Source organism: Coenobita brevimanus, chromosome 50 (genome assembly GCF_032717465.1).
Source record: "Coenobita brevimanus isolate Jiangsu-jjx chromosome 50, ASM3271746v2, whole genome shotgun sequence".
NCBI lineage: Eukaryota > Metazoa > Arthropoda > Malacostraca > Decapoda > Coenobitidae > Coenobita > Coenobita brevimanus.
In genome coordinates this window covers 54,880,278-54,897,461 of record NC_137003.1, presented here as the reverse complement: position 1 = coordinate 54,897,461, position 17,184 = coordinate 54,880,278, and the positions used below count along the sequence as shown (strand labels likewise).

At 42.6% G+C, this 17,184-nt stretch overlaps 1 protein-coding gene across 8 annotated transcripts in view; it reads left to right on the top strand.

Annotated features, from left to right (window-relative positions):
* para (sodium voltage-gated channel paralytic) overlaps nucleotides 1-17,184 on the top strand; it is a 234,681-nt gene that overhangs the window by 199,727 nt on the left and 17,770 nt on the right. For 5 of the 8 annotated variants that reach the window (XM_080272412.1, XM_080272411.1, XM_080272408.1 and 2 more), the window contains exons 18-26: nucleotides 1,771-1,933; nucleotides 2,912-3,111; nucleotides 3,515-3,722; nucleotides 4,878-5,015; nucleotides 6,201-6,494; nucleotides 11,228-11,376; nucleotides 11,545-11,844; nucleotides 12,864-12,986; nucleotides 16,266-16,388. In XM_080272412.1, the coding sequence (XP_080128538.1) occupies nucleotides 1,771-1,933; nucleotides 2,912-3,111; nucleotides 3,515-3,722; nucleotides 4,878-5,015; nucleotides 6,201-6,494; nucleotides 11,228-11,376; nucleotides 11,545-11,844; nucleotides 12,864-12,986; nucleotides 16,266-16,388 (1,698 nt within the window). The remainder of the gene's footprint in view (nucleotides 1-1,770; nucleotides 1,934-2,911; nucleotides 3,112-3,514; nucleotides 3,723-4,877; nucleotides 5,016-6,200; nucleotides 6,495-11,227; nucleotides 11,377-11,544; nucleotides 11,845-12,863; nucleotides 12,987-16,265; nucleotides 16,389-17,184) is intronic. The other 3 variants (XM_080272415.1, XM_080272413.1, XM_080272407.1) reach the window with 2 other exon arrangements.

Sequence of the window (17,184 nt, the reverse complement as noted above, 5' to 3'; positions counted from 1 at the left end):
CAACTTAACTGCTACACCTTGTCACCTTATATTCTTGTATTGCCATCGCCAGATACTTTTATCCAGCTTGGGAAAATTTCCACCAAATGAAGGGGATATGTATCAGCAAGTATTTGTGTCGGTGTCAGGGAATATTGCTGACTAAGTTCGAATTTGTCTCCAAAACTGAAGAAAATCGCACAGCAGTTGCACTAGTAGAGTATGGAACACGTCATCGGAGGGAAGTGGGTAAAGGCTGTTGTGTGGGTGCCATCAGGTGCTACAACACTGTCACCTGTTGTGGTTCGATGCATAGGATGGGACAGTATCCGATGTGGTTAAATAATATAAGAAATTCTGTAAATAATGCTTGGTTTGTGTTAGTAGTGTTCTAATTTTGGAAATTACTGTAGATCTCTATATCACTGCTCTGTAGTTGGTTTGTTTTCATCTGTTGAAGGTCTCTTCTTTCTTTAACTTCAGCTGACCGTAAAATGTAGTCATACAGGAGGGTTTGTCCGAACAGTATCCATGGAGATTCATTCCCATCTTGCAAGCAAGGCTCATGAAATATCACGCAACCACTACATAGTATTTAAGTTGTAAAAAGGATTCAATTCCATCACGTGATAACAAACTGACAATAATCATCGGGCCATGGGTTGTATACTCTAGTCCCTAGGCTACTCCAGCACCTCTCTTAGCTATTTATGCTGAATGTAACACCTCGTTGTGCGCCATTATGCTACTCACATCTTTATCATACCGACGTAGATTGCATGGATAACATACATGAATATAATAACGTCCCAGAAACAGAATAAACAGGTAAAGAAGAGATGTTAGAAAGTCTCCTAAGCTGACGAGAATACGGGCGCTTTTTCTCTTCACGTCAGTTTTTCATAGGCTAAAATAGGCTCCTGGGCGATGGTGTTTCTTCCTGGCACTTTTTTCTTATTCTCCATTCAGTACATTAATATCCTGCGGTATGTCATTTTTGCAGACTAACTTTGGTTGACATTAAGAAGACGTAGTACGTTACATGATCGACCAAAACAATGTGTACAAAATAAATCGCTAAGAAGTGGTACAAGCGAAATGCAAGAAAGTCCCTTAAGCCCACCAGAAGATTTTGACTTAGGAGGCTGTCTACCTCTTGTTCCTTACAAATTTGTTTCACTTAGAAAGATGGATAATATGCTTAACGATACTGACCAATACGATGACATCTTTTTTTATTTAATTCTAGCTGTCTCCAGATGATTTTCTTTGGGAGAGATAGATCTGTCAACTACAGGGATTGGCTGAAATTTTCGGTAGCCCCCTCAGTACGAGAAATCCATCCGGAGGAGTAAAGTTTTCTGTTGCTAGCAAGTGTACTCTAAAACAGGACGTGCTTGTACAAAAAGAGTTAAGGTGGCTTATGCAAATCACAAAGGGATTGGTGTTTTGGATTTTTCTGAGGTGACAAGAACCCAACCTTTAGTTTACTTTCGCAGCTTTCAAGTCAGTCCAACCTCAAGGTCATTCTGTCCCTGGTCGTTTCATCCCTGCAAACCTAACCTCATGTAACCTAACCTGACCTGACTTAACCTAACTTAACCTGACCTGACTTTACCTAACTTAACCTGACCCAACTAACCTAACGTGACCTGACCTGATCTAACTTAACCCAGCCTACCTTAACCAATTGTAACCTAACCGGAATGTCATAGACGGATAGGTTTGTGGGCTGGATGGACTCGTTACTCCGTTTGCTGATCTCTTCACTGACCCTGGCTCTACCCACAGCTGCGAGTGTTCAAGCTGGCGAAGTCGTGGCCCACGCTCAATCTGCTTATCTCGATCATGGGCAAGACTGTGGGAGCCCTGGGTAACCTGACCTTTGTCCTGTGCATCATCATCTTCATCTTTGCCGTCATGGGCATGCAGCTCTTCGGCAAAAACTACATAGGTAAGACATTCTTTGCTTAATGGTGTTCTGCAAGCGCAGTAGGCTAATCGTCATTTAATCAGTAATTGCGGTAGTGATTACCCTTTAGGGATTAGCCAGATATCAAGTAAGACAAATCCTAAACTTAGTGTAAGCCAGATGACTATACGTCAGTGGAAAAATATGTATATATATATATATATATATATATATATATATATATATATATATACCCAGTGTATATATTCACTGTCGTATAGTCATCTGGCTTAGACTAAGTCTAGGAATTCTCTTACTTGATTTCTGGCTAAATACAGTGTAGTAACTGCTTGTCCTCTCTTCATGTTTGTTGGTGAACATTAAAAATAGCCTAATAACTACGCTGCCTTCGCGCTTTCCGCCGTTGTCCGTGGGAAAAGCAGAAATGGAAATATATGGCTTTAAATTATTAGTGTTTTAACAGTTTCACTGCCACTGTTGTTGATGGCCACTCGTCTTCTAAGGCGATCGGTAGCGATGTTCCATAGGGTTCAGTCCTTTCACCAATTGGCCTCCTCTTATTCATCAATAGCCTTCTGAGCCGCACGTCTAGCCTTATCCACCCGTGCTTTGGTGACTCCACCCTTCTTACAGCGTCCATCACAGCAGTTACTTTGTTGGCAGCAATCACGGGATGAAAGTAGGGCACACCTTGTTTCCGACTTGTATATTATTTCTGCTTGAGGTAAAAGAAACCTTGTTATTTATAATGCATCAGAAACTCTAGTTTTGTATCTTTGAACAAGCCTAAAACATCCACAAAGATGTCTTACTTTTCAGCAACACACAACTCAGTTCATCATCTCTCAGATTCCTTGAGGTTTGTCTCACTCGGGACCTGTAAGGTATAGATCGCATTACTATCTATATACCTAGGCTTTACCTTCAAGTAAGGTAAGTGTGATGATGATGATGATGACGATTATTATTATTATTATTAATGTTCCTCCTCCTCAACAGACAATATCACGAGATTCCCCAAGAGCCCAGACGGCCAGCTACCGCGATGGAACTTCACGGATTTCATGCACTCCTTCATGATCGTGTTCAGGGTGCTGTGTGGGGAGTGGATCGAGAGCATGTGGGACTGCATGTTAGTCGGAGGAAATATCTCTTGCATCCCCTTTTTCATGGCCACCGTCATCATCGGGAACTTGGTGGTGAGTTACAGAGGGAGAGAGAGAGAGAGTCGGTTACTTTAAGTGTTGAAGAATGTAGAACTGAAACATTTGAGTTCGAGAGAACAGTGTGGGAATTAGTGATGACGATTAAAAAGCAAAGAACAGAACTGTAATAAGAAGTGTCCGGTAATAAATAATGGAAAGATCGGTAGAACCACGGTAGTTAAAAAAAAAAAAAAAAATGTGGATATGAGGTTTAGGGGATGTGGCACTTGCTGAAGGAAAGGGAAAATGAGTGGAAAGATGGAATTAAGATTGTTCAGCCTTTAGAGGAAGAAATTCTGGTAAGCTAAGTTAGGATGAAAGCATTTACAGTAAGCGCAAAATATATCAAAGTGTTCTGAAGCTAGTGTTGAAGCTTCAAATCTTTTCCCCCATGCAGGTGCTGAATCTGTTTCTTGCTCTGCTCTTGAGCAGCTTTGGAGCATCAAACCTATCAGCCCCAGTTGATTCTTCAGGGGACACCAACAAACTGCAAGAAGCGTTTGACCGCATCGGCCGCTTCAAGGCCTGGGTGAAGCGTTCCATCCTCAGTGGCCTCAAGCACATCCGAGCCAAGCTGACCAACCAGATCAGTGACCAGACACCAGGTTGGACCATTGAGCATCCAGGTTTACGTCACATCACTATACCTCACATCACAACCACCACATTTCCACACTACACCTCTCAAAGTACAGTATACCACTATACTGTACATTCCATTCTCCAATATACACCTTTAACACACACACACACACACTGAAAAAGCCAAGTTGTTTGAAGGATATCAAGAATTATAGCTTTCCATATAGATGTGTAGACCTGTGGAACAGCCTGGACAAAGAGATGGTCCAGTCTAAACTCTTAAACGAGTTCAAAGCAAAATTTGACACAACGAGAAAAAGAGACGGGACCCCACGAGCGTAGCTCATTTCCTGTATATCACAACTAGGTAAATACACACATGTATGTATACCGTATATAGTTACACGAAAGATAATAATAATAAAACAGCAGTTCTGTATGATAGACACAAATCGTTGTGGAAGAGGTGCTATATAGTCACCTAAGCCCACAAGAGTATTGGCTAAGGTCTAGGGTACGGTTAAATGCAGGTGCCAGAATACTGACCTATTCTTGTTAGGTGAAGAACTTTCGTAACACGTTTTCCTTACCAGTTTATTTCAGCATATTGCACCCGTTGCGGAGTGGGGGGGGTGAAGAATACTTCCCCAGTATCCCTGCTTCTCGTAAGGGGCAACTAAAAGGGGCCTTTCTGTCTCCAGTCTTTCTCGCCTTACTGTCCCCTTCTGCTCTTCTGTCCTACCTTTCTTCTTGATATTTCCGTGTTTCTTCCGACCTTTATTTTCCCTCTATTGCTGCAGTGCCGTATAGCCATATTATGGCTTGGTGCTAATTCTTTAATTTTCCTTCGACATATTGTAGGTTAATATTCTTTTTTTATAATATTTATACCGTCTGTATTGATACAAAAAAACATGGAAGCAGCATACAAAAGTTAAGGTAATTTGACAAGTTAATTGCTGATGCAGGAATAGCCAACAGGAATGCATTCCAGCAGAGTGCATGGATGCGCCGCAGTTTATGGATATTTCTACAGATATATTCTCTTATAAATACAGTATTCTTTATTCCTACCCTATTTTTAATTTAATGGGAACTGAAGTCTGAATAATGATAATAATAGTGTAAGAGGCTAGTGAGGCGGCACGAAATGGACTGGTACTAGAAAAGTGAGGCAGTGTTGACCCGGCATATTACAGAGGCACGCGAGGTGGACGGGGAGGAGGATATCCTCATGGATGGACAGACCTGCAACAAGAAGCTGCCCAAGGACCACACGCACGTTGAAATACCCATGGATGGATTCGAATACATGGGTGAGTCTGTTATCCGATATGGTAAACGTTTATGGATGGATTCGAGTACATGGATGAGTCCGTGATCCGATATGGTAAACATTTATGGATGGATTCAAGTACATGGGTGAGTCGATGATCTGATATGGTAAACGTTTATGGATGGATTCGAGTATATGGAGTGTATGATCCGATATGGTAAACGTTTATGGATGGATTCGAGTATATGGAGTGTATGATCCGATATGGTAAACGTTTATGGATGGATTCGAGTACATGGGTGAGTGGCTAATCATCTATAGTATTTTGCAAGCACAAGCACATCAGAAACGTGAACCCAGTGGACTGCAGGCTAAGTTGAGCTTTTGCAGTCCACCATCCTCCTTTGGGGGGAGAGGAAGAGAGTTTAGAGACGTTTATATAACCAGGCAGCAGTCCTCCATATATCGGCGTCACCACATGAAGGCACCCCCCACAAGCACAGATCAGAAATAGTAAACTTTTTAATTCTTGCAGAATCATTGCACTCCCTTTATTTAATTATGGCCACCACTAAGCGATTATATGCAACTTAGGAGAGACCTTTGGAAGAGAAGGTATTGATAGAGAGTGATTTGAAACCCTTCACAATGAGATGCCGCTCCAGTGATTTATAAAAACATCTAATGATAACAAAAACATCATAGAATAGTGTCATTCAGAAAGGATAAATGGTGGATTTAAAAACTCGTTCATTGTGATTGTATAATGTGGTTGCTTACGTTTTGCATTTCTTGACCTTTTTATTCACCCATGATGTCGATAGTATAACATGATGTATAGTACAGTCGATCAAAAAGTATTGCGTAGGAGGGATCTGATGATATTTTGATCATTAAAGCTTGTGATATTCCGTGATGAATAATCTGTTATTATCTCATAATGCATTGGATTGACAGTATCAACTAGGAAATTTCAAGCGTACTATGTGTATGGAGTCTTTAAGAAACGAAGTTTATTAGCGTGTGGTGAAATCATCAGGGATTTTACAACAGCCATTGCCTGTGTTGTAAGATTCCTTCGAGCTAAATGTGCACTGATACTTTTTTTAATCGACTGTAAATACATAAAATTTAGTGCTACAGCATTGTCTTTAAAATTATTTCAAATATTTTCGGTGTATGTGATCTTAATGCTTCCTAACTCAACTGAGCATTTTCTCTGCAGATGGGAAGATGACAAACAACAAGATGATCACCGACAGCAAGCAGACCCACATTGGCAACTCCATTACCAAAGACAACCGTGACATGAGCATCCTGGAAAACGACTACGGCAGCAACAAGAAGATGGTGAGGATGGAGGAGGATGCCCTCAGCAACAACTCTCTGGGCTCACACAAGAACCGCAAGTTAAAAAGCGAGAGCGGGAGTCACAAGGGATCCTCGGAAACCCTGGACGAGGGCGAGGAGAAACGTGATGCCAGTAAGGAGGACTTGGAGGATGGTATGCTACTCGATGGTACACCCACACGCACTTCTTTTTGCCTTTGTTTTACTTTATTTCATAGCTGTTAAATTTTCAGCTGGATTAAGGATGGAGGAGATGGTTGCCCACACCTGCTGCCAACACCTGCCACTAACACCTGCTACCAACACCTGCTATCGACAGTTGCTACCAACACCTGCTGCCTATGTGTAGCAGTTGTGCACAGATATAGTTTGGCAGAATTGAACTATTTGGTTGAATGAAACATCTGTTTAAGAGTTTGAGTTCCTATACTACCAAGATATTTCAAAGTTCTGGCTTCACTGCGAGTATGTGACACATTTCAGTAATAATTCAGCTGCATAAATTAAGATGCCAAACTTTGTTTATTCACAACTGATATCTGCTTACCACACAACTCCCCACACTACAAAAAGACATATTCTCATTAGCTAAGGAGGCTCTAGAACATCTTTTCCTCGCCAGTATATTGTTGTATTTATCACATTAATATTCGTTGTGTGACATTTCTGTAAACGAAACTATTAGAGAGATCATACTAACATGCAAAAGAATACTAAGGTGTAGTATATCAAATATCTCTGTAATGAGGAGGTACTATAGAGCCTCGGAAGTCCATGCGAATATGGCCAGTGCTACCACTACCACCATTACATAGAAACTAGTTCAACACAATCACATCTACACCCACATTCCCAACTCACATTCACCCACGTAAACACCTTACCTTCACCCACACAAACACCCCTCCTATAAGTACACTTACACTCACAGCCATGCTCATCCACACCCACATCCACATATATTCACACCCACACTCATACATCCATGCCCATGCCCACACCCACATCCATCCATAACCACACTCATGTACATTCACATCAGCACCCCATCCATACCCACACCACACCACATCACATCCACGCACACATCCCTTTAACATCCTCACCCATACCAGCCTCTGTGCTTATTCCCATACCCTTCCACATCCATACCTATTCACACCTATGTCCACACCCACAGCCCATCCACTTTCAAAGTCACACCCCATCCACACTCGTATCTCATTCATGTCTACACTGACACTATGCACAGCCACACCCGTCCACCCCATCCACATCCACAACTACACCTTATCCACATCTACATCCACGCCCATACCCATACCTCATTCACATCTACTGTATGCCCACACACGTCCACATGCACAACCATCTGCACCCACACCCTCATTCATCTACACTCACTCCCATCCACATACATACCCCATCCATACGTATCCCATCAACATCCACACGCAGTCAGCACCTCCACTCACACCGTATTCACACCCACACCCTATCTGCACCCACACTTCATCCACATCAACACCCACATGCACACCCCATCCATACCTAGCCCATCCACATCCACACTCTGTCTGCATCCCCACACACACGCCATGTCCACACCCACACCCCATCTGCACCTACGCTCCATCCACATCATCACCTAAACACTGTCTGCACTTAGTGTCACATCCCATGCACAGTCACACCCCAGCAATCCGTGCGTGCACACAGACACACACACACACACACACACACACACACACACACACACACACACACACACACACACACACACACACACACACACACACACACACACACACACACGTCCTCAGTGCCCTCTTCTCTTAACCCCATCACTACAGTGAAGTAGTTTTGTGTTTAATTTTTGCTTTCTCCAGACGAATTTATTCAGCCAAGGGAAACGTTCTGAACTGCAGTTAGTAGATAGAACCATTATTAACCCCTTCATTACACGAGGGTCTCCTTAATCTGAATAAAATCGTCCGGTAGTACCTTGAGTAAAATGAGTTATGTCATCGTAGTGAACAAGTTTCCTTTCCCACCTTCTTCCCAGGGTGTTTCCTCCAGCTTACCCAACCCTGCCACCCCTCCCCCATGTCATTGGTGTTATGGTGTGCTCCCCTCCCTCCATGTCCCCTACTAGCTAGCAAGGAGCACCGTTATGTCTAAAGCCACATCATTCTTTTGGCAGTGATCATAAGGGACACATTCTCATGGGGCTGTGTGGCTGAAAAAGAGAAGGCTTAGACTGTGCCTGTCGGGACAGCATGACGATCAGTAATGCACAGTTTTTGCTGCCTAAGTTCTCCCCTAGAGTATGACCCATAATGATTATTTGCAGGTATTTAATTATACCGCTGAGTGTACAGAGACGAGAGTGAACATGAGGTCATCTAATTACATTCCTTACCAGTTTATATTTACGTATCCTTTCTCGATATTGGAAAGACATACAAGAGAATGTGATTGTGTAATATGCAAAATAGCAAGCTGTTAATTCCTTCAGTATTCTGAAGTATCTATAGTTTATTTGCAGACTTTGTTGTTCAGCCTGGTGGGGGCTTTTTGAACAGGGTGTAGGGGATTACATATAGCCAGTTTTTAAAAGTAAAACGTGGCGGTAAGCAGGAATCGGCAGCTAGAATAGCATTGGCAGTTATTTGCCAGGCTCACCGAAAGGCATGACTAAACTGCAAGAAAACATATATGTAGTTTTTATACCTCACTAATGAGAAGGAACTGGGGAAGGAGAGAGAGGGAGGGTGAGGAGCGGCTAACATCCTTTTTACTCACAGGGCTTCAACCACAGGTGACAGGCCTGAGGCCAGCGTACCACCTGTCTGTGGTCGCTCGTCTTTTATGGTCTGTTTTTGCGACCACCAGACGACTTTATTCTGATCATAAAAGACATTCTGCACTGGAGGGGTTCGATTTAGTTTTCATTAACCCATTCAGCGCTAGAGGTTCTCCTGAAGTTTAATAAAATTGTCCAGTGATAGCAAAAGTGATATATAAACTACATCATCAGACTGAAGTAGCTAAAGTAGAGGTGTCATTAACATCACTAAATAATACGAGTAGCCACTGCATTTAGAAAACTGTTTAATTGTGTGTGGATTACTGTGATTACTATGGGAAGAGTATAGTAAATATGTTATTTTATGTCATATCTTGTAGAATACTTAACACCACCAATGTACGCATCTTTCAGAGGCTGTGTTAGGCTTGAAGTTGTGTGTGTGTGTGCGCGCGCGCAGAGTGTGTTGGCATGCAGCACAATGCTCCTAGCTCACTAATGGTAGCAGTAGCTGTAGCGGTGGCAGTCAAGCATGTAATAAAACACACACACACACACACACACACACACACACACACACACACACACACACACACACACACACACACACACACACACACACACACACACACACACACACACACACACACACACACACACACACACACACACACACACACACACACACACACACACACGGTAGGCAAGGACTGTGCGACTGTTAGTGATGATTCAGGTTTAAGTGGATTTCTGTTAGTGGCACCGTGGCAGTGCTGCTGTGGCAGCCATTTGCAGCATAGACTCTGATAGTGAAGGGAGCATGACCATTCACTTGTTTCAGGTCAGGTGTAGCGATACTGATACAGTTACTGGGAGCTAGCCAATTGTGTATGTAGAGACTAACATAATGCAACCACAATTGCACACTGTATATGCATCAGGTAGAAGATATATTTGGAAGTAAATTACATAGTATGCAAATAGGTGAAAAAGGCATATACGTGCGTGCATGGTGAAGGCCTTTTAAAACGTAAATGTAATAAATTTAATTGTTCCATATCACCAGAAATATTCATCAGTGCTCATGATATTCGTAATGTAATACGAAAGGAACTGTGCTGCATCAGTACATACAACTTGGCGAAACTCTCAGTACACATGGCAATATGTTCACGGTAATTATGATCATAGATGCTGAGTATAGTTACAAGAGGATCATTCAAGTAGACACACTTGTATCTCAGGCACGGGTGTTCCTTGCTTTGATTGGTACAGTATTGTAATTGTATGTTTCTCCCTACAAACTAGATTGGAGAACCATTTGGGACCGGCTACACATCTGTCTGCAAAATTTACTTCATCCATACTTGCCTTATATTGAATGTCCTTGCTAACATCTGTATTACCCACACTTGGCTCTTCTCACACCTGCTTCACCCACACCTGGCATTTCTGTACCCGCTTTAGTCATCTGTTGCCCTTTCCCACATATATTTCAGTCACAGTGGACATACCTCTTTCAACATCACAGGTTTCTCCTCTTCATTTCCTTTCTTCACTCTTTAGGATGCATTTTTCACTACAACCGTTCCTCGTTGATGTACTTTTCATCGCCTGGAATATCCCACCACTCATGAGATCCTATCTTCACTTGCTGGATTTCTCCATTCCTAAAGTGCCTCCTCTATTTTTTCATACAGAAATCACAGCTTTACACACAAATTCTACCCTATGCTATCTACAACTTCCTGCCCTCCCCTCACCTATGCACTCTGTTCACCGTGCCCTTTTCAGCTCACTATTCCCTGTTTAGCCTTCTATATCACTGATTTCTCAGTGGCTCAGTTATTTCCTTTGGCTTGTCAGCTTCCTCATCCCACCTTTCATGCATGAGGCTGCACCGTATTGTTACAGTCTATTTTTCTTTTTTCTCCTCTGTATTCCTCGTGCATTCCATCTCATTTCATACCCCGTTCATTCCCCTTATTTTATCTTGGCCTATCCCTGTCATTCGACTCCTGTCATCTTCCTGTCGTCCTTCCCATACCTCAGGTAACTGGCAAACAGTACAACTGTTCTGTTCGTTTTTGCAGACTTCCAGGGTTCTAGTGGGGAGGAGGAAATGGTAGACGATGAGGACCGAGAACGGGGACCAATAATGGACACAGGCGAAGATGTCATGCTGGACTACCCCTCTGATTGCTTCAGGGAGTCCTTCTATATCAAGTGTCCCTGGTGTGCGGTACGTCACCATATCTCTGGGATGTGTACCGTCAACCTTTCAAGCTGACTAACTTCAGCTTTGTATTAAGACTTCAGTGATACTGTGATAGACAAAAATAATTTCATATATGATTACAGAAGTTCCTTTTCGTTTCGGTGAAACTGACAAGGGCATTTGTTTTTACAGGGTGATCCTGACTCCCCCTTTTGGCAAGGATGGGGACATCTTCGGCTCAAGACATACCAGCTCATCGAAAATAAGTACTTTGAAACAGCAGTAATCACTATGATTTTGTTGTCCTCACTGGCCCTAGCTTGTGAGGATGTACATCTGAAGGACCGGCCAGTTCTTCAGGATGTCCTCTTCTACATGGACAGGATCTTCACAGTCATCTTCTTCATTGAGATGTTGATCAAATGGGTGGCACTGGGATTTAGAAAGTATTTCACCAATGCCTGGTGCTGGCTTGACTTCCTCATTGTAATGGTGAGTCTTATGACCGCTGCACCAGGGCAACGCAGCTCGACTGCTCACTATGAATGCATTTATAATATGATAGGGCAAGTGATAAATTAGTTGGCATAAGTGTATGCACTGTATGCAGGTATGCATCAATTGCATTAGTGGCTGTTCTGTGGAGAGTGAAAATGCAGTACATTAATGTACAGTTTGTAGTGAGGGAGATGAAATCAATTATAGTTTTACGGGTGTTTGACTAGAGACAGTTGATCCAGTCGAAGTTTTGCTGTAATAATATATAAATGTTTCATTATTATCACTCCGTACTTCCTCCATTTCATTTTTCCCCTTTAGTAAACCATTCCTCTGCCCTTCTTTCTTATTCATCCAAGTGTGAGGGTAATGCAATAATGCTTAGACCAACAAGGCAGCTCAAGGTGGGGATGAGTCACCTGTTCCTGACATTCTGGTTTACTTGAGCATTTGTGTGCGTTACTGTGATTAGAAATGTTGCTCGATAGGAATGAGGGTTTGTTAGGTGTCATAGTAATCAGTTTGGTCTTGTAGGTATCAATGATAAACTTGGCAGTGGTCTGGGCGGGCGCCGACGACATTGCTGCCTTCAGATCAATGCGAACATTGCGCGCACTGCGGCCTCTGCGCGCTGTGTCGCGCTGGGAGGGCATGAGAGTAAGTAATAATATGGTGGTGGCTCCTGCTGCTGCCCACGCTGCCTGCTGGCTGTGTCAGCAACGGTGATCTCTGTCAACCATCGGTGTTGAGCTGTGTCGTGTGGCACCACCCTGCTGCCCTGCCCATATCCCATACTAATTACTCTCTCCAAGTTATCAGCTCAACTAACTCCACTCAGTCCTACCCCGCCTTGCCCTGGGTCACAGGGCAGCAGGTGTGGTGGGTGTTTAAACCATGTTTTCTCCCTGTAGTGTGTGATGTGGGCGACGTTGCCAGTGTGCTATTGTAGTGGTGACCATCCCGCCCTCGCTCTATACTTCCTCTGTGTCACTGTCCTGAGCTTTCATTTCCAGGTATCCTTGGTAAACCTAATAGCGACCCTGGCTGGCAAATCGAAAATTCGGGCGTTCAAAACCATGAGAACGCTACGAGCGCTGCGTCCTCTGAGGGCCTTGTCCCGCATGCAGGGCATGAGGGTAAGTCCCACCCGCCTACGGTCGCCCATGCTCGCCTAACCATCCTTACATTACTTGACCATGCCTCATACCCCAGCTCCCTACCCGGGCAGCACATGGAGAGGATTTGGTTATCATCTGCATCCCAAGCACCTCATTTGGTGGAGGGTAGAGTGTGAGGTGGCGTCGTCAAGAAAACAGACATTACACCCTAATTGCAAGAGCATGTTTCTGTGCTACATGTAACTACCACAGATGACATGAACACCTCCAACACCTCACATTAACATCTGGAAGCATCTCTGCTGGCCAGATTCATCACAAGTCTTTCAGTAACACCACCTCCCTCACCTGTACCAGCTGACCACGGCACCACACTGACTGTGACCTGAAAAACGTGGGCGAAGTATCACATGGTAGCTGCCGAATGAGTAAGCCTGGCGTCTCACTCACTCGCTCACTTATACACTTATTAACCCAGGTTCTCACGCACTCTCTACCCTTCTCCACTCAGTATTACAGCACTTTATTACTGCTTCTCTACTGTTCCTATAACTTACAGTTCTTATCCTAGCTCCTTTAGTATTCCAGTCACTTCCAGTTCTCAACCTACTTTGTCTCCCATTTTTCAGATGTTCCCCTAACTCATTTATTTGTCTGCTCGTTGGAAGCTATAGCATGTAGTTTGTTGCTTGCTTTGCCCTGCCGTCTTGTGTTTTAACTTGCCTTGCCCTGCCCAGCTCTGCCATGCCCTGCTGTGCCCAATTCTCTGTTTATGCTTATTGCAACCGCACCCAACCTGAGTGTTATTTTACTGTAGTGAGTAAATTATATTATCACCCTACTATTTGGTCTGTTTTGTCGTTACATTTTAAGTTAATCACATTTTGGTATCTTGAAGAGCTCCATTTTCTATCAGGGGTTAATTTGCATTACTGCCTTTCTGATAATTTATTTAAGAAATTATCCATCCATCCATCATCCAATCCTGTGTTGCTCCATGAGAAGCATAGGAGCCTGTGGCTAGGCAAGTTGGTCTTGACATTTATGATGAGAGTGGCCAACCTCACTCATCCCTGTGTGGCATTACATGAGCAATAAACCCCAACCATCCTTTGGATATAAACCTACACAGGCTTAATCCGATTGGAGCGCCTTAATTACCCACTAAACCACCAGGCGCCATAATTTGGTTATATGGTTACCACCCAGCGTAGTAAATGGTTTCCTGGTGTACAGGAAACCATTGGCTTGTCACTCAGTGTAGAGTCACCCATAGGCAGAAAGAAGAGGGAAGAATGACAGAAAAAAGACAGAAGAGAGTGTAAAGTCACCTGTAGGCGGAAGGAAGAGGAAAGAATGAAGGAAAGAAAGACAAGAGGAAGGAAGGAAGAGAGGAAAGGCCAGACACCCAGAGCGGCACTACATCGAGTGAGTGGATGGTGAGCGTCCCCACCTACCACACATAAGAGATTATAATTAACAGAATTAGTCTGTTCTGCCATATTGCTATATACAGTACAAATAAGAGTTGAATCTTATTATTTCTGTATGAAGTAGTATTACCACTCTGATAGATTGTAATTCCTCTATCAGCTTGCAGTACGTGATTTTGTTTTGTACATTTTTGTATTATGTTTATACTCAATAATCAGTGGAAGTTAATTCTTCAATAATGGTATCTCAGTCACCAGCCCCGTACACATACTGAGAAATTAAGCTTAAGTTGGGTTTAGAAATATTGTGCGGTGTAGTTAAGATACCAGCATAGTTCCATGGAGCATTACTCAAAACACTTGACGTTGCCCAAAGACGGTAGGAGTGCCTGCTCAGTTACGTATCATTTTCTTGCACTCTTGTGCAAGATAATATGTCATGTGCTTTGAAATATAATTGTATTTTTCATTGCAGAATTTCATACTGGCAGATATTAAAGATCTGCTAAATATACCATTTTCATCAAGAGCTGAGGAGGAAGAATAAAAAATTATGATAGGTTATAAGCTTAGGTCAGTGATCCAAAATCTAGTGTGAACGCAGAGACATCAGAAGCGAATATCCACGACATTTTTCAGCATCACAGTATGAAAATTGAAAGTGAAGAATAGTAGTTGCTAAGAGACTGTGACCAGTGGTTTCTGCATTTCTGCTGACCCTGTTTATTGTTTTTGGAAATGGAACTTATGTGTTTTCAAGTGATAATTGTGAGGTATGCCAAGGGACGAGACTCAGCACACCTCATGGCAGTAACCACCATGCTGTACTGCAAACGGAATAGGCTGGTAACACGACCTCAAGTTTTCTAGATTGCATTAAACCTAGTGTTGGATCGTTGCCTCTTGCTAGAGGTGCTGGCGAAGGGTGCTTTCGTGCGATGGCAGTGACATAACTAGGTGGTCCACTGCATGTTTTCTCGTTTGCAAGCACCCTTCAACATCCGTCCCCCCCTCTCCCCTGAAAGAGGGATGGCGAACTGCAGGAGGGGGAAACCTCAGCCTGCTGTCTGTTGGTTTCAGGTGAATCTGAGGTTGCAACTACTACTGCTGTTACCACCTAGGTAGAGTTAATATTGAAGAGGCTTTTACAGTTTATATATAACTACAAGTTCATATTATTACTTACATTATTCATTACAGGTAATCAGAAATATAAATGCGATACTTGTATCTTCATGGTATAAAATGATTTAAGGATTGGTTTCATAGTGAGAAAATGGTGCCAGTAGGTAGTATTTTGAGGACTACAAAAGGACTGTTCATTTATGGTTGAAAAAGGCATACTGCAGAATGAAGAAGGAGTTATGGAAGGTGTTACATATACTGTACGACAAGGTGCATAGGGAACGGTGATAAGGGATTGGACGAAAAATTGGTGAATGCAATATATATATATATATATATATATATATATATATATATATATATATATATATATATATATATATTTACGGTAGTGAACCATATGTAAGAGAAGGTGGATCAGTGGTGGATGTGTGTGTAACTTTATTTACAACCACACTCATAACAGTGTATCATTATCCGGATGATGATGATTTAGTGTTATGAGTGAGGCTGTAACTAAAGTTGTGGAAAGAGGTAGGGATGGTGGTAATGGTGGTGGGTGGTATATCTTAAATCTGATAACACTGATAATGATGTGTGGTGGTACAGTGTCTGATGAAAGTGGTGGTGACATTGTAATGATGCTAATATTGACGTGTGATAATGATATGACATGTGGTAATGATGCTGGTGGTCTGTGTTGTAATGATACTGATGATGACGTTTCATGACGATACAGGTAGTGGTGAACGCTCTGGTGGGTGCCATACCTTCCATCGTGAATGTACTCTTAGTGTGTCTCATCTTCTGGCTTATCTTCGCAATCATGGGGGTCCAGCTCTTCATGGGAAAGTATCACAAGGTGAGGAATCGTATTCATCGTTTCCTTGTCATTCCAGCCCCGTGATCAATCCTTTCCTAGCCAGTCCGTCCCCAAGCTAACCCGACGGAACCCTGTCTAACTTAACCCGACTGGAACGACTTGGGAACGAGTAGGTTTGGGGCCCGATCAGCCTGTTACCGTTTGTGTCAAGGATCTAAACTAATTTCCAGAACAAGCAACTCTCTTTAGCAGCTTGCCATTATCAGAAGTTATTTTGGCTTTAATATTCACTTAAACATTCACTCATATAGTTGTGAACTGCATGGGAGTTATATGATTGAATTAAAAAAAAATATATATATAAGCTTCTGATCTTATACACCACACAAACTCAGTAATGTCTGTAAATATGACTCCAGCGTCTTGGGACCGTATTATCTGAAGCCTAAAAGGTCTTCTTGCACATCTCCATGAACAATTAACTTTAATCTCTTTTTGTATGGAATTTGTCTTTTTAGTTTTGATATTGATAACACTGACACCATACAAGCGATTATTAATGTACCAGATTCATAAATAATCTGGCAAGACACAGGTGCAAGGGGTTCTCGTAAGCTGACGAGAATACGGGCCTTGATTTGTCGACTCCCAGAGTTGTTCAAATAATAAAATATGCCAACGTATTTAACACCTTCAGTCTGATTATGTCTAATTTTATACATGCTTCTTCCAGACGATGTCATTCAACTTGGGAAAAGTCTTTCATTGAGTGGGTACGAGACACGCAGTTTATCACATTCAGTTCCAAAAGTCTTTCCTAAGCTAAGCAAAATCC